This window comes from Sapajus apella, unplaced genomic scaffold (assembly GCF_009761245.1).
Source record: "Sapajus apella isolate SASKATOON/1434 unplaced genomic scaffold, GSC_monkey_1.0 scaffold116, whole genome shotgun sequence".
Taxonomy (NCBI): domain Eukaryota; kingdom Metazoa; phylum Chordata; class Mammalia; order Primates; family Cebidae; genus Sapajus; species Sapajus apella.
In genome coordinates, this window is record NW_022437056.1 from 3368251 (window position 1) to 3387474 (window position 19224).

At 38.3% G+C, this 19224-nt stretch overlaps 1 protein-coding gene across 2 annotated transcripts in view; it reads right to left on the reverse strand.

The window, feature by feature from the left end:
• CSMD1 (CUB and Sushi multiple domains 1) overlaps positions 1-19224 on the reverse strand; it is a 2101842-nt gene that overhangs the window by 1721524 nt on the left and 361094 nt on the right. For both annotated transcript variants that reach the window (XM_032260320.1, XM_032260321.1), the window contains exon 2: positions 9632-9848. In XM_032260320.1, coding sequence (XP_032116211.1) covers positions 9632-9848 — 217 coding nt within the window. The remainder of the gene's footprint in view (positions 1-9631; positions 9849-19224) is intronic.

A 19224-nucleotide genomic window follows, 5' to 3' on the forward strand; every position in this document is an offset into this window, starting at 1 on the left:
GGCAGCTCAAACTAGGATGTCACAGATGAGAGAAGAATCAGGATGTGAACATGCCAGGGAAAATGAGAGGGCGGGAGTGTTGCACGGGAAGGAAACACAGAGACCCACAGGTCCCTCCTCTACACAGCACATTCTCACCTTCTACTGCTGAAGCAGAAGTTACCCCCAATGTCAGTTAATTTTCCTTAACTGAGAGGACAGTTAAAAGAAGAAGTTGAGGACATCTTAAAAAGTCTCATTAGAGGGTCAAGTTTCAATGCAAAATTTAAATGATCTTTTCAACATCCCTACATTAGCGACATGCACTGCATTTTAAAGCACTCAGCTCTGAGAGTGTCTTATTTTAATGAGTATACATTTATGAACACAATCATAGTATATTCTCTGAATGAATCCACCATTGTGAAGTGCGTATGTTCCACTTCCTTCCTACCTGAACCATCTCTAGTCCAAAGTAGGATTTCCCTGGCTCTCCCATATACAGCAGCAAATACAAAGTCATAACATATCCCATGCATTTGCATTTTAGAAGTATTTAAACTAAAAGAACAAATGTTGTTGCCCAGGTGCATAAAGTGTGAAAACCCCTAAATGTAAGCAAGAAAATATAATGATTATAGTGTTATATTCAAGACAAGCTTGCAGTGTATATTTGTGAGACAGGGTCTCACTCTGTTGCCCAGACTGGAGTGCAGTGGTATGATCACAGCTCATTCCAACCTCTGCCTTCCAGGTTCTAGGCATTCTTATGCCTCAGCCTCCCAAGTGGCTGGGACTACAGGCTCATGCCACCATGCCTGGCTAATTGTTGTATTTTTAGTAGAGATGGGGTTTCACCGTGTTGGCCAGGGTGGTGTTAAACGCCTGACCTCTAGTGATCTGCCTGCCTAGGCCTCCCAAAAATCTAGGATTACAGGTGTGAGCCACTGTGCCTGGCCACGCTTGGTATATTTTTGATGGGACTATCGTGGACTTGTAAGAATTGACATTACGATCAGAGAAAAAAATGCCAGGAAAGATTCATGTATAGACCATGAGAAATTGAGCAGGTATCTCCTTTAGAAAGCTATTTTAGGAAGTTTTCAGGAGGCCAGGGTTTTCTTTAGCTCGATTTTCCTCTTTTGGCTGAGAGGACACAGCCTGCATGAAGCACTCACTTGTGTTATTTCTGCTTCCTCTCTGATTCTCTCAAGTTGAAATACACCCTGTTCACGGGGGGAACTGTTTCCTTGAAGCTGGGAGCCAGCCACATTTTTTTTTTATGCTAGTGATTTCTAACGGAAAAAGTAACAGATATTGGTTATTAAGTCTATAGAAGGAAGTAGTAGTCCAACAATTGTTGTAACTCTGAGCCTCCTGTTTGAGGGTTCAGTGTGAGATCAATACAACATTTGAGCTTGGGAAGTTGTGCTGAAAATAATGTTGAGAGAAAACCGTCTGATCTTAAAGCGACTGTAAGAAGGAGGTCAAGAGCTAGACTCGGGGCATGGAGCCAGTGAATTCCAATTAGGGTCAGGGCGGCAGGGGGCAGGGTGAGGTAGGGCATGGCACCGGCCTGGCTCTGAGGAAGCGCTCTGCTGTGGGCTTCAGGCCAGCCCTTCAAAGACTGTCCCCACCCTGATCTACCCTTCAGGACAAGGAGGCCCCAAAGAAAAGATTCGAAGGCTTTATTCACTTAGATAGCAAACCCTGAAGCCGTGTGCAGACTTCTGAATTCTGTTCTAATTAATACTGCAGGTTAAGCAAGAAAGACATAAGCAAGAAGAAAATTGAGTTAAATATTTGCCTTTTTGATTTTTGATTATTTTTAGTACATTCAAATACAAAGTGAATCAAATTTCTCTGCCAAGGAATATGCAAGTGTATTTATTGTGGTAAAGCAAGTAACTGATTCATATTCTAAGAAACATCATATTCTTTTCAAAAAATTTTTGTGAATTAAAGTGAATAACATTTTTATATAGCATTCATTCCTTTTGAACTTATTTAGTAAGCAACTATACATTTCAATTATATTTCACCTAATATTATACAATGAAAACTAACTTGTTTGTTCTAAATGCTTAGCTACTCTACGTGTTTAAAGGATAAATCAGCAAGAGACTTTGCTGTCAAATCACTTAAAATGAGCAGGATGGGGGAAAGATGAAAAAGTAAATATTAAACAGAAAAAAAATCAATCACTCAACTTCAAATTTGATCATCCACATTAAGCTCATTTAAAATCCTGAAAACTTTGGGAAATCTCATTATTTACAGTTCTTTATTGCATATTAATACTGATGGTTTCTCATCAAGTTATTTTAACAAACTACTTCTGTGGATTTGCTACCTGAAGAAAAAAGAATAGATGTCAACTAATAATCTTACTGATTTTTGACACTTTGTTTCTTTTCTCAGAAACCAATGATTAAATACAATGATTATGTCATTTCCTTTTGAAAGACAATGTAAAATAATTACTAAATACATTCTTAGCTAGAATTTGAGTGAAAAGTTTTGTACTTCATTTCAATGAGAAAAATTTCAAAATGTCTATACGAAAATGTTGCAGCAATTTAATATTCTACGAAGAAGACATAGAAGCATTTATTCAATATCTTTGAAAACTATGTCATTAAAATGTTAAAGTGTTCCCATTCAGAATGGTGAGCTATTATACTGCATTGTTTTAAATCGGTTTGAATATACTTATTGGCACACATGTATTATATTTGGAATTCCTATTTATGTTTTACCTGGTTTTCAATTATGTGATTTTTTAAAAAAACTTTCTTGTAGCTCTAGAAGTGGATCTTATAAATTCAGAAAAATAATTATTTTTCTTTCACAGCTATTAGAAATATTTTAACTTAATTTGTCATTTGCCTTTTCAATGTTAAATTTTAGGAAGTCTAATTTTTCAGTCAGTTTTATTTGGGATTTCTAAACCATGCACCCTGCCTAGAAAGACACTCAGACACTATTTTAGCATTTTTATTTTCCATATTAATATTTAGATTGGTGATCTAACATATTTATTTTGTTACAAACAGCAAAGACTAGATTTACTGTTTTATAAAATAGTGCTAACATTCAGATTTTCGTGACCAAATCAAAAAAATATCTTTGTCTGCTAATAATAGTGTCATGTTGCAGACTGCCTGGCTGTCTTCTTGTTCTTCTGTTCTCTTTGTGTAGACCTGAATGCATTTCCTTCATCTTTAATTGTATAGGATAAATGTCTCAGGAAGCTCCTTCTCTCTAGCCAACTGCAATATTTGAATACTTTTCCCCACACCTATATTTATGAATGTCTGAAAGATTTCTCTGCTTATATTAGTATGGTTTTGCTACTTAAAGAAAAAAGCGGAGATATGGAAATGAACCATCTGTTTTTACCTACCGCGAAACACACCACCACAGCGTGAGGAGGTAGTGGTCAGAATTCACACGCCTGTCAAAACTTCCTCATAGTATTGCAAACATAGTTATTATCTCTCTTACATGTTTTCTTATTTTTATCACCAGAATTTCTAATTACTAGTCATTTTATCCTTTTTCTTAGCAAATGACAGTATAGCAAACACACACAGACACACACACGCACACAGTTTTTCTCAACCAAGGCTGCATATTAAAATCACTTGGGGAAGAAGAGAATTAGGTATATCCTTGATGAGGCCCCAGTCTCACCCTTGAATCTCTGTGTTAACTGGTCTTCTCCAACTCTAGCCAACACCAAAAAAAAAAAAAAAAAAAGACAATAACATTCAAACTTAACCAGTAATGACTGAGCTTACCTAGGGGTCACTAATTTAAAGCATATGTTGACAAGAGCAATTTAAAAGATATATAGAAGAAAATTACATTTTATTTCATCATCCTAAAATCTGTATGTAGAATAGTGACAAAATCACATAATAATGGGAATATTATGGGTTTATCTGAGTGGACCAAACACCTCTGGTGTCCTCACGAAGGTACAAGAGCCTGTTGAACCAGGTTTCTAAGCACTGATGGGTTTCTGCGATCTGACATCTGTGTTCCAGCTAAGAATCACCTCTGTGTGATAAGCTCTTCCACTGGTTCTTCCCTGGAGCAATCCAGGCCCTGGTTCTCCATCCTCCCTCACCCTGTGCTGGTCCTATTTGCTGGTCACTCTCTCAGTCCTGACTGCACAGCTGATCCAATGGCATCAATAAGATGTCAAGACATGTGTGGTGTTCACATGAGGCTGGTGTCCCTATAAAAGCTTTTACATTGGCTTTATCCTGTGATTATTAGAGTCCTAACCAGGCATTAATCACCAGCCAAACTAAAAATAAAATGATACTTTGTGTTTTTTTTTTAAATCCGTCTATTGATCTGTGAATGGTTCCCTTAAAACCTCATAGCAACTACGGAGACAGAAAAGCAGAATGTAGGCAATGCTAGGTCTCCAGTCTAATGTGATCCTAACGTAACTGAGACCCTTTCTTTAGCCCCTTTACATCCATAAGCTCTAAATATCACCAGATATGCTTTATGTTCCATAAATTTTGTCATGGTATATATCTTAACTATCCACATCCACAATAAAATGTGTTTCAAAAAACATTTAACGCACTCACATTATTACAGTTAGAAAACTGAAAAAAACTATGCTATTTTAACAACATTTATTCATGATTTTCTGATTTTAATTGCCCTGTCACATTCACCTCTAACCTCTTCATTATCAGCACTGCAGAAAATTAGGGGTAATCTTGTTAAAGTCAGAAAGAGCGAGGAACTTGAGATAAATGCCAAAGCTACTTCCTTAGGCCTTGTATTTTACAATCATCATGAAATAACATATCCTGATTTTCTATATTGAGTGGTAAAATTTCCCTTCACTGATTCACCATTATTCACTTTCTGAATGTCTAAGTAGTTTCTCTTCGACCTTTGATATTAACATTTTTTCACAGTTGAATATTGATGTAAACCTCAATTGTTTTCTGATTCTCGACAAGTATCTAAAACTTTAAATTTAGAGAACATGTGCTAATTGTCAGTCACCACATGGGATGGGTAACTCACGCTTATTTAGGAGGGAGTTATATTAAGTCATGTTGGGCCCTGTGCACAGAGGCAGTGGTGAGTGACCCTGAATCAGGAATATTCTAATTCAAAATTCGCCATGAAAATCTATTACTGATTTGAAAGCCAAGATATCTTCCAGCAATTTGAGAGGCCGAGGTGGGCAAATCACCTGAGGTCAGGAGTTCTAGACTAGTCTGGCCAATATGGTGAAACCCCATATCTACTGAAAATACAAAAATCAGCCGGGCATGGTGGCACATGCCTATAATTCCAGCTACTTGGGAGGCTGAGGCAGAAGAATTGCTTGAACCCAGGGGCAGAGGTTGCACTTAGCCAAGACAGCGCCATTGCACTCCAGCCTGGACAAAAAGAGAAACTCAGTCTCCAAAAAAAAAAAAAAGTCAAGACATCTGTAATCACAGTAGAAGACACATATTCAGGGCACATTTCTTGGTCTCTGAGGATTATGTTCTGTTAGACACCTGAATGTACAGAGACACACAAACCCCAGTGGGAGACAACTTCAGGACAGGTGTGAGTTCAAAGGAGCACATACTTCCACGGGTCTGTCGGTGGCCAGTGTTACGGGAGTTGGTGCACACACACGAAATGTATGTGGGTTGTTGTTTGGGATGCCTAGGGAAGATTTCCTGAAACAAATACGATGTGTGCTGGGTTTTGAAAAACGCATATTATTTAGTCCGGCAGAGGGAGAGGCCAGAAATAAGAGGATAACATTTTCCTGTCAGGTCAGGTCAAGGAGTAACCCATGGATCTGCACAACTGAACAAGAAAACTTTCAAGGGAACAAACGGGACAGACTGAAGGCGAAAGTGCAGTCTGGAGTCAGTTCATGGGGTTTCTTGACTGCCAGGGCTATGGGTACCAGAACTGTTCATCTTGCTGGAGATAGAGACCGGGGCTAGGACAGGGGCAGGTCTGTCAATGTTCCATGGAGGGGAGCCTGGGGCAGCAAAGGATTGCGCACTGGTCGACCTGGATGCTCAGGTCAGCCTGGGCCAGGACAGGAGCCTTGGTAGGAACTTTTTCTATAAGGATACAAACAGGTTGTGGTTAATGGAAAGACATTGTTTTTTTCTTTGTTTTCTGTTTTGTTTTCTTTGGGACAGAGTCTACCTCTGTCACCCAGGCTGGAGTGCAGCGGCGTGATCTTGGCTTACCTCCTGGGTTCAACTGATTCTCCTGCCTCAGCTTCCTGAGTAGCTGGACTTATAGATGCCTGCCACAACATCCAGCTAACTTTTTGTGTTTTTAGTAGAGACAGCGTTTCACCATATTGACCAGGCTGGTCCCAAACTCCCGACCTCAGGTGATCCACCCACCTTGGCCTCCCAAAGTGCTGGGATTACAGGCATGAGCCACCACGTCCAGCCTGAGTGATGCTAAAATTATAAGCATTTTGGGATTTGGTGACTACATGGTTGGACCTTGGAGGAGACTTGGAAGCAAGAGGAAGTGCACAGTTAATAAAGTTCGGCTGTCTAAAACAGCAACCACCTGACAGCTCATTTAAAAAAAAAAAAAAAACAGTGAAAGCTGCTTTAATTCTAAACAACGCAAAGACCAGATTTTTTAAATTATATTTTAAGTTCTGGGGTGCAAGTGCAGAATGTGCAGGTTTGTTACATAGGTATACACGTGCCATGGCGGTTTGCTGCACCCATCACCCCATTATCTACATTAGGTATTTCTCCTAATGCTGTCCCTCCCCGATCCCCTCACCCCCTGAATTTTGAGTCAAAATTTCTTTCTTGTGCATACCAAGAGAGGACTCATTTAAGCTCTCAATATCCACATAATTAAAATAATTCCTTTATGGGAGCACAAATCATATATGTATTGTTGTTGTGTTGTATTAAATAATCCAAGATGATAGTATAAAAGTTATATTAATTTTTTAACTCTTAATATTTTTACATATGTAAATAAAACCATATTTCTAACTAAAGTTCTAGTTACAATGTAAGCATCAATAATTCTAAACTATATATCCTGTTTTGTCAGTTGGGGATTAATTCTGCATCTTATTTAGAAAAAAAAATATTACAGTGGTTATGTGAAAGAAATTTATTGATAATAAAAATGCTCAAGTCATTTAACAGAACGACTGTTATTCTTTTAGTTGGTGCACATTTTAAGCTTCTAAGAATAGCTTTTGTGCAACAAGAAAACAGCAACACCCTATGACAGCTCTCAGTAATAACTTGTGTGATATGTCAGTGGATTAGCAGCTCCCACATCAATCCTCCCACAAAAGTATCCTTCCTTTGAATTCTAGAGCTGCCTTAAGTGTTGCTAGTTAATTGTGTTTGAGAAATAAACAACTGTTTCAAGGCATAATCGTAAACAAATAACATTAGAGTGCTCCCATTCCCAATTAATTAGAATTTGCTGCTATTTATAACTGCTTTTCCCATCAACTCTTCCTGAATACAGAAAGAGAAGACACTTCCTTATGTGTTTTCCCTGACAACATTCCCATTCCAATTTCAGATCCTATTTATTTCACGTTCTGTAATGGCAGAGACCCACTGCACTCCGTAGTCATTGGGTGTTTTCCCTATTTGCATTACAATACTCTAAACGGTCCTCAGAGAAGTCACTGTGCACTCCTAGAACAGCTCCTCAAAATGGCACTCTACATATGCAGATAGGAGGAAGAAATATAAAATGCAATAACAAGACGAAAGCAATGTCCTAAATCTAAGGACAGAAAACAAGCAGATATATGACATATTTTTCTCTATTTCAAATAAAAAATTGTCGGTGACTGGGTGATTCATATAGACCCAAGCAGACTCTTTCTTATCAACCTCCTTTGCTACCTCTACTAACCACAATTCAGCAAGTCAAAGAAAGAACTATGTGTTGTACATATAACTCACCAATAAAGCTCTCTGAGGCACAGACATCAATTTATTTACTGTTCACTGAAACTCCAAAATGAAATATGCCTAATTTTCTAACTTAATATTTCCACTGTTGACCCTGTTATAATATGGAAGATGGTAAGAATGTTTTCTATTTATTAACATAAAATGATCATAATAGCACCAGAAGACCATAAGAGATGATACAATGTTGAAAGGCATACCTGTCAGTCAAATTAATATTAAGACAGGTTTTTTACCCATGAAAGAACCAAAGTAAATGAAAAGATTGAGAGAAATAAATGGAAATATTTTTAAGAGTACATATTTATCAAGCATTTTTTAATGGAAAGATGAAGTAATTTTAATGTAGAGTCAGATGCACTGGTATTTGAATAAAATGGATTATGTGATTGTTTTTCCATAACTCTGCAGTTTTTATTATAATTATAACACACTACTATTATAATATACTACTATACCCTGGTAGCATCAATAATTGAAAATAAAAAAGCAACTAACATTTAGAAGAGCACAAATTATGTAAGAAAGCCTGCATCAAATTAGCAAGTATGGTATATGTAGACATTTTATTCAAACACTCACATGTAAGACCATAAATGTAACACAAGGAGAGTGAAAACTTACTTAACCCACTCAGAAAAGAGAGGGCCATTGTACAATGTATGAAAGGTAAAAATGTTTCTAAAAACCAATAAAATATATTGCAGAAAAAAAAACTAGGTGTTTTGCATTTAAAAATGGATGGAAAAATGCAAATAAAATATATTTGAAAATTGGTTAATGAATATATTTTATATTTAACATTAGTTACATAGATAATATATAGACATAAATATCATAAAGTAGATGTACACATAAAATTGTGTTTTATGTAGAAATTTTTTCTCATCCCATCAAATAATAAATGAAGCATATGATTTTCGTGTGTATTACCGTTGATATTAGCATCATTAATCTACATAAGTTCATCAATTTGGTTAAGAAAATCTGATTTCTTTAGAAGGAATATTCCATCCTCCTTTGCAAAATTGAAAACAAAAAGTAGATATAATTGCACAGGTATAATTTTTTCTTGCTTACAATTGAACAAAATATATAATTTACCATCACCCCAGGAAATATTTTGCTTTCTTCACTGTAAAAACTATAGATCAAAAGAGAAAACTAATTACTAATAGATTGTACCATTATTGTCTAAACCACAAATTCTCCAAAAAAATGCAATAGTCCTGAATGTTCTTACCTCACCCACCTCCTGTGTTCTTTTCACAGAATATATTCTCTGACAACACAAGGATTCATTTTATTCTGATTATCTGAAATGTACTCAAGCATTTATCTTTGTGCTTTTCCTCTCAAACTTAGTTACTTGCAAACAATAGTGTATTATAATGTTATTTAAATTACCTTGACAACTCTGTTTTACAGATCTTGAAAAATGTGCCATCTATAAACGAAATCGAGGATGGCTTTCAATAAAAAGTTAAACTTTTAGATACAGAAAAAGTATGCACAATTTGCCTCAAAGCGACAGTCTTTAAGTTTTCTACATAGTAACTGTATTTTTATTTTCTCATAGTACAATTTAAATATTAATTCTGACTAGCTTTCAGAATCTGAACATTCAAACAGTGCTACCTAATCTACAATATAAAAAGAAGATACTTTACCTCACTTTTAAATTCCCTTGTTGAGGCTGTCCGTCGTAAACGGATAAAATATCAAAATCTTCTTCAAGAGCAAAGGTATGGAAGGACAACTGTATCCTATTACGCTCTCCCGTGATGATGATCCAGGTGCAGTTGGCATAGTTCGGGTACCCGTGAGGGAACCCGGGGCTCTCAATAGTGCCATTGGGACCCTGGACTAAGCCTCCACAGTTCTGACCTGGAAGAGAAAACACACACACAAAAAAACATATTATTCTGGACACCTTTAGTCCGTGATTTTAAAAAATTTCCAACCACTTTGGCCAATCTTTATAACATTCTATAATTCATGCACAAATATTGAAGGATGAATTGTATGTGGTCTGCAGTGCTGAAAGACAGGAACAACAAGAAATAATTAAAAGAAAGAAAATATGCAACATTTGGTAACACAGAAGTTTAAGGAATTATTTTTCTGTCTTTTTAAAATTCAGCCTCAGCAGTATCAAATTTCAATTCACGGGGAACAAATTTGGTGCCAACTATCTACGTATTATCATGCTTAAGACAATCCTCCATAAATTCTTTGTTGGTGAAAACTAAGTTACAGATAAAAGAAACATTATAAAACTATATACCTGCACATGTTTGCATAGCCACATAACTGCAATATGTGGTAATAAGAGTTAGAAAATAACATGGTCAATATGACAATAATTGATTGCTGCCTGTGTTGGCAAATGTCTTACTGGGCAGAAGAATAACACATGAGTAAAGAAAGTTCATCAAGTTGAAAAGAAAAGGCATAAAACAAGGTAAGTTAAATGATGCTCAAATGAAAGAGCAGGTCAGCAAAAAGAGAACTGTAACAACAGCCTCACTACGGACGCCTGCCTGGTTATGCAGGCAGGACTTACCAGGTGGGGGCCAAAGGACAATGCAGAGCAAAACGATGGGGCCAGTGAAAGAAAAGTCTCAGAGTTCAAATGCACACGGTGAGTTTTGTAGCCGTCCCTAAGCAGGACTGCAGGACAGCCCACACTTCCCTCAGCCCTCCCATTCCAACTTCCCTTTGGCAGGTGGAATTGGGATTGCCCTTATGATTCAAGATTGACATGGCAGTGGGAAATAATGAGGGCTGAAGAGCAACTGAGCGCCACAAAGCCACCTTCCAGCTACTGAGCAGTGCCTGAGGAACTGATTTCGTTCTGCCTCTGCCCCCAAAGAGTTTGTGGTATTGATTCCAACAAAGCACTTCTCAGGCGATTCCCAGGCTTCTGGAGTAGTTCCAAAGAACAGAACCCTTGAGTGAATTGCAGGCCCCAGGCTTCCTGCAAGAACCGTGCACTGAAAGAACAGCTCTGGGAGATTAGTAACAGCTGCACACCTGACCCGCCTCTTCTGTTTTTACCACTACACAAACCGAAATGCCTGCCTTCTCAGCCTCACCAATGTATTTCATTTCCACTACTCCTGATCATCCACCTACTTTTACACGGTGATGCCCTATCTGCCTATTTCAGCCCTTCCTTCCCACGTTACTTCCCACGTTACTTCCCACATGCAAGCTTTCCATGACATGCTAATTGGGTCTCTGTGGTTGTTTTTTTGTTTGTTTGTTTTGGTTTTTTTCCTTTATTTTTCTGCTCAGTTATCTGTAACAATCCACCTGTGATGGCCATGCCTGGGCCAATCCAACTGAAGGAAGAAGAGCAGAAGCTGAGAACAGGGCGGACAGATCTGGAAGTGCGCCCTCACAAACACACTCTGCTCATTTAGCCTGTAAACATTAGTGTCCTTTAAGGAAACAGCATGACACTTCTCAAACCTTCTGACTTTTCGTTTGTCTGAGGTTAGGTGTTAAGTAGCTCCCTAAAACTGTCTGTGTTTCTTTCATTCTTAATCTGGTCGTTTCCCACTAACATGCTTTAAATGTATTTAAATGTTTTGACACTAAAAATTTTAAGAAAGTTTTGAAGCGACTGGGGTGTACTTGGATTGTGGCATGTAGTGTAAGTACCTGAACACAAGTATTATCTCAGCGTTTATTGTTGAAGTACAAACAGAAAATTATTTGCAACTACATTTTATACTTAAAAAATATTTTAGAATAGTAACTTCAGTGAGTTCAAATCGTTCACAGTAATATTATCAAATGCTGTGGGAGTTGGCTAAATCTTAAGAAAAAGATTTAATGAAAGAGATTTAAGAGTTTAAAACCAGATTACTAATAAGAAGCCCATATTCTACTAAATTTAAGCCTAACAATAACACTGTAACAAGTAGATATTAAAGCTGTGGAGTTTTGAAAGGTCTTTAAAGAAAATAGTTTTTCTGCTTTACAAGCAATTCTTAACAGTAAATCAAAACAAAAGTGAAAACTTGATTATAAATTGTAAAAAAGAAAAATCAGTTCAACAGAAAAACATCAACTGGAAAGTAGTTACTATTATAGACCCAACAGGCTGAACCAGATGAACGGATATTAAGATTTCCTCAGGGAATAACATTTAGGCTGCATCTAGGGTACTAATCAGTACAGTGCATGTTGCCGAAGGAGTCACATTGGATCCACTCATTGATGTTCCTTAGCTCCAGTTAGAAATTTTGGGAACTGCTCAAAAGTTGTTAGCAGAATGAATCTCATCCTTACCTGCCCACTGTAATCAACCAAGAAGTTGTTGAAGTATCTATGCCTAAGACAGAATCTGACGTATTTGGTCGGTGACTTCATACTGCATCTTATTATAAAGCTACAGTAATTAAGACAGTGTTTGATTGTTGCAAGCCTACATAAACAGCCGGGGGAACAGAACAGAAAGCCCTAAAACCCACAAAGATACAGAATCTAGATTTAAAGCAAATATGGTACTCCTCTTTTCTCTTGGGTCTGATATTCTAACGGGCCCTTGCCTGCTCCAGAGTATGCACAAATATTCTATTCATGTTTTCTTTTTAAATTATGTATATATAAGCTTGATTTAAACCCTGTCCTTAAGTACAGCTTCAAACAAGTGGATTATTTTAACTGAATACTTTTAATGGACAAATTTTTAAATACTGCAAACATAATCATATTTCAACATGTTGTTTAACATGAATCTCTTGTAAGTACCTTTGTAATTTGTGTTTCTTCAGGGCAATAAAGTAATCTGCAATGTCAGTGTTTTTAGTTAAAATTAATTTTTGTTATAGGGATTAAAAGCTCAATCATTGCAAAAAAAAATCTAATAGTCTTTTTCCTCCATAAACTGATACCAGAAGTCATCTTGAAATAAAATATCAATATCAACGGCAATAGCAATGGTTAAAAAAAAAAGCACATATGTATATGTTTTTCCCAGTGATATTTAAGTTTGAATTCAATTACATATATTTAGATATATATGAACACAATCTGTGATGTGTATTTTAGTATCCATGCAATTACACATATACCAAAATACACATCTGTAATTGCCTGGATGCCAAAATACACATCACAGAGAAACATACATGCAATATTGTGCATACAAATATGTTTTTGCTGCTATAATTCAGACAAACTCCCATGAAAAACCTGAACACATGCCTTAATTTTAAGAAATTGGAATCTAAATCATCTGGCACTTAAATAATAGCATATGAAACATCTGGCTCATATCTTAAGTAATCAGCAGAATGTTAGAGATAGATGAATCACAGAGTTAATTTTATTTTTTTGTTGCAGATTTCTGCTCCATAGGTAAGTCCTTAATACCACAACATTAAATACGCAGAGTTAACTTCAGTCATTTTTAATTCTGTCTTATACTGTTGGACCGAGGTTCTGTTTTCAAACTATATTTTTAAATATAACCTCTGCTGACCATCTAAGTAACCGCACATCATGATTTTACAAGGTTGGAAGAACAAGGGGAAATGAAGTGAGTTGTTCAAAGACTTCTGGGAATGAATCAAAGTCTTTTGACAGCAAAGCCTAGAGCTGTCTCACTGAACAGTTGTATCACCATGAGCAAACAAAGCAGGCAACCCAGTACATTACAGACCTCAGTGGGGTGATCAAATCCTGATGTATATCACAATAAATACCTTACATTACAAGATAAAATGATGAGTAAATAGACATTTGGAAACTCTTGATATTTACGGAGTCTAACTTCTGCCCTTCTTTAAAACTGATCAATGCCCATTACGGGAAAAAATTAGAAGTATTAAGCAGCATTTAGAAACATGAACATCACTCATCGTCTGATTACCAAAGATAATTGCTATCATTTAGCTGAACACTTTGTTAATCCACACTTAACGTTGCCATACTACCTGGCACGCAATATGTGAACAATCTGGATAGGAATTAAACACCTGCCAGTCCTCTGGGAGCCAATAAGAAATCATCTAGGATGTGTCTTGCTTTGGAGGTGAGCTGGCCGGCCTGTTGCACTACAGAATTTTGCTCTCTTTCAGCTTTGCAGGTGCTACTGTCTATCCTGCAAATGTCCAGGTCTGCAAGATTGGCAATTCCTCAGCAAGGAGCCTACAGGAAGACTTGCCCTGGGCCCTGGTGAGCCACGGAGCTAATGGCTGGTTATACAGCAGGGACCCTCTGGAGGCTGGCAAACATTCCAGTGAAGGCAGGGCTCACTGTGTCCTACAACAATTTTCTACCTTGAAAGTCTGTCTCAGAAACACCCAGCTGAGAAAATGGACCCCTGCCCTCATCATTTCTGAGATGAACTAACCCCTCTGCTATGAATGCCCCCCACACTCGGTGGGCTCCTCTTCTGGCCTCTTGCTCTGTAATTTGTGGTGCTGTGTAGCTGTGGCACATAGTTTTCCTAGAGAAGGTAGCAGCTGAGATAATTCATCTGTGATCCAAACTGATTCACAGTGAGTATTTGAGGAGTGAACATAAATGATAAACACACACCACCCTAGTTTTCACACCTAGGTGAAACTGTGCTGTTTCTCTCAATCCTGGGCTGGATGGCAGTTCTCCTAGAGTAGTCGAGGTAGATATAATATTTAAAAACTTGTGTGCCAAACATGTTGTACTACCTCTTTTAATTCTTGCACAGCCTTTGAAGCAGGCTGTGGCTTAGCCTTTGCTTTCCTAGCTGTTAATTACTTGGATAATGCTTTATAATGAGGGAATAGTGATGCTATTCAAAACCTCTGTCTGGGAGAAAATGTTTGGCCATCAGAGATATTTTGACATGTAATTGGGTTTAGTGATTTCAGAATGATTTCCGTATGTGGAGAGAACCATGCAAGGAAATGATACTCTGTAGCGAATTCTACCAACAAGGAAACAAGCCATTTGAGAAATGATGGACAGGGCTGCTCAGGAACAGTCTGGATGGAGATGAGAAGACTTGGGAATGTATAATTGTCTCCAACTATGGGGCCTGATATCATTTGAAAGACTACATAGATTTGTAAGAAAATAGAGTCTGAACAGAAGCTGTATTAACTCAACAGTATATCTCATTGGAGATAAATATCAAAAACAGCCTTTGTCGTTTTTATCCTGTTTGCAACAAGCCCAGATCACCACGTTGGCTCATTTTTAAAACAACATCATGGGTGGAAAATCCTTACATATTTATTACACTCAGTGGCAGCATCGATCCCTTTATTAAATCCATTTTGCAAAAATGGCAATTTATGGTTTTCATGTCTATGTAAATTACTATGTAAATGACAATTTGATTACTTTCTGACAGTCAGATTTTTGACCTCCAAAGCTTCTTTCATTCTGACATATTTGTGGTCAAATTATGTTGTACACCTGTCGGCTTTTCTGCAAGACTCAACATTGCCTTACTCCTATTGGATGTAGCTATTAAGCAACTCTCAAGTAAAAAACAAAAAATGGTCCATTGTGATCTTCCATGAATTTTTTATTTTCTTTAAGAGCTAAGTAGCAGGGCAGACTTCTAAATGACTCTGCAATTTCAAATAGCGAGGCCTCAGATTTCGATGAAGGGGGTGAAAGTTTCCCTGATCAGATAAGCCCTGTTTGAAAGGGTAAAGAAATCAAATACACATTATAAATTCTGCATTATCTTCTACAGTTTCACTGGCTATTCCAGGGTCTGCATTATGGGAAACATAATTAATTGTGGAAGGATCATGACTTAAAGCATCCTTCCAGGGACTGTGATTAAGGGTTTTCAAAAATAAAGTCTTCAGGCATTTTGCTGAAACAGCATGGCCTGAAGGAAACTTTCAAAGCATGACATTTCTCAGAGCACCCGGAACAGCTGAGATCAGCCACTCCAGCTGAGCGCCTTAGGGTAGTTGGTTGGGTTTTAATCCCAAACATTTCGGGGAGATTACTCACTACATGAGCAAAGAAGAAAAGGAAAAAAGCCAGAGACACCGTGGCCGAAAGATCGTCAAGGAATCGGTTTCTCGCTGTGGAATCCTTTGCCCATGAGCAAGGCCTCAAAGGGAGATCTTCCACTGAAAATGAACCAGGGGTACCCAGTTTGCATCGCACAAAAGGGAAAATGAAATTTCCTCTGGTCAGTGTAACCTCTTTCCCTTGCGTGAACACATCACGCCTGTTCTGACCCCGGGCCTTTTGCACATGTGCCTCTGGCTGCCTGTGATGATCTTTGCCCAGATTTTTTCAGCTGACATCTCCTCATGCAGGTCTCCATGCAGTATAATCTTCCAGACACTCACATCTCCATCAGCAACACTCTTCCAACACTACATGCTGCCTGACACCCCTTTTCTTTTTTTTGAGAGAGTCTTGTTCTGTCACCAGGCTGAAGTGCAGTGGCACAATCTTGACTCTCTGCAAACTTTGCCTCCCATGTTCAAGTGATTCTCCTGCCTCAACCTCCAAAGTAGCTAGGATTATTACAGTGCACACCACCACACGAGGCTAACATTCATATTTTTAGAAGAGCCGGGGTTTCACCATGTTGGCCAGGCTGGTCTCGAACTCCTGACCTCGGTGATCTGCACGCCTGGGCCTCCCAAAGTACTGGGATTACAGGCATGAGCCGCCATACCTGGCCCCTACACTCTATTTTATTCCCTTGTAGCCTTTATAACGTTGTGAAAATATCCTATTTGCAAGCTTACTCATTGATTATCTGTTTCTATACTAAAATGTAAACCTTCCAAGAGTGAAGATATTGATTGCCTTGTTTTTAGGCCCATTTCTAGAATGGCGTCTGCTACTTAATTATTGAAGCCTGTGGGTGAGCTTGGGTGCGTGTGTGGGAGGCAGAGGTGGTGGGGCAAAGTAAATCTATGGAAGCAGGAGAAGTCGTGGTACTTAAAAGAACTATAAATCCATGCTCTGGTCAGTGATTACCTGAAACATTAGGATGCAGGTGTTACTTTAATTCCAAAAGCAGTCTCAATCCTATTCATCAGGCTGCTTGTCAAAGGCTCCTTAGACTAACTTAAACATTCCCTGCTTTATGGGAAGTAATTTTTCTCCAGCATGCGATTCCTATGGACACTGGCAACTCTGCTGTTCCCTTCTAGACAGAGGTCATCATTCAGGGCCCGGCGAGGCTGCCATCTGGAATCTCATGGATATGATATCAATATTGTTCCCTTTGCTACTGCCCCCAGGGGAGGGAGCTTTAGTTAACTCTAGCACTGTAATGTTTTCACCTACTGAGAAACTGTTGCATTAATGGTAATAAAGTCATTCAACATCTACCCACTCTGAAAAGCCAAATTGCCAAGACAGCAGGCATAGTGCAGGGGCAAAAAAACACTGGGCTCTGGATCAAACAAATCTAAAATGTGATTAATTTCCAGCACGGAGCATTAAGCATTGAACATGTCGCCTCATAGATATGAGCCCCAGTCACCGCAGATGTGGGGTGAGGAGGCTGCCTATTTTGCAAAGTAATTGTAGTGACTGGCGACAAGCCATGTTGAAGGTCGGAAGCAGGGGACACAGGAAAGAAAAAAGATGACTACTGTCATTCTTACAAAGGAACAGTTAGAGAGAGGGCCTCCTATCGCAAGATAATTTTACGTGAAAGACGGTGAGCGGGATTTTCCCTGTGCCTGGCTTTATCCTGCTGCCCTTTAGATTCCAGGTACAGTATTCTTCGCAGGGAGCCTTCCTGGCACCCCACGCCTGCCTGTGCTCCTCTGCTCACAGCACCGTACTTAAAATATGAGGACTGCAAGGCCAAATAATGAGACTTTCGAGATTGTGAGTGATAAAGTTGTTTATATTCCTAGCCAACCAAATGAAAACAAAACAACAAGCACTGTTTTATTCACGACTCCCAGGTCTCACATTGATATTTTAGATATAAATGATTTTTTGCCTGAAACAAGTGACAGCCCAAATCTGAGTCTTTGCTTCGGAGACTTGGGTTTATATTTCAATAATAACTTCAGTAAGTTATTCTGAAGTGAGTGCCGTTTTTCTTATGAAAACATACAATCATACATGGGCAGTGAAGAGAATTATCTTCCACCACGCATGGTAGAACTTTTATTTTTATTTGATTTTTATTTTTCTTAGAACTAATATTTTTAATTGTATGTCAGATATTTCTTATCTTTTAATGAAATTCCCAGTGAGGACACATCACCTTGCATGAGTAGGATGGAGCTGTCACCTATATTTGAAATCATGCTGTGTTATACTTTTGCTTTAAAACAGGAGAATCCAGAAGAAGCGCTAGTGTCTCAAGGTAGTGGCAGTGCATGGATATAGTACAATGTTTTTCTAAGTAGAGCATTTAAAATCTGCGATGTTAATGATGTAGCTTAACTGGGATATTGTAGGACTGATTCAGCATTACTCACTAAGAAAGGTACGACAAAACTACCAGTTTGCTGATTTCTGGGTGCTTGGATACACAAATTATTTCTATGTAGGTGTATGAGTGCCGCAGTCTGTCTTTCCTCAACAATTGAGAATGATTTCTGCGTCAAAAAGACATATTTTACAATTGTAATACTACTAGGCTCTATTTTATTGTTTAGTAGAGTTTACCTCCAAGGAGAAACTGAAATCTTAAAAAGTCATACTAAAGCCCGAGATCTATGATTATAGCTGAAGTTTGAAGCTAATGGAAGCTCTCTGAGAGGACTTATATATAAGAAAATAACTTGAGGGCTTTGTTATGAAAATTATACAGATGTGGAGACCTGAATCATGACAAATCATGAGCAGATTTTTAAAAATCTTATCAACATTAGGAAACACATTTTTAAAATGAGATACAAATGCGCAACACATTTTCTCCCTCCCAGGGTATGGACCCAGCCATAGACTAACAGCCAAGTGAGTCCAAAGTGAGGCCGAGATGGCAGCGAAGTCAATTCTTAACAGGTGTTTTATAAGTTTAATGTGAAGGAACGGATCTCCAACAAACTAAATCTGAATTTATGAAAAACACAAAGGGGTGCCTATCCATCTCCTTGGACAAATAGGCCACCAGGCCATAGGTCATTCCCAGAGTGTCGCACGTGCCAGTTACTGCTTCTCCTGCCAGTTGCTGCTTCTCCTGCCAGTTACTGCTTCTCCTGCCAGTTTACTGCTTCTCCTGCCACTTTACTGCTTCTCCTGCCAGTGACTGCTTCTCCTGCCACTTTACTGCTTCTCCTGCCACTTTACTGCTTCTCCTGCCAGT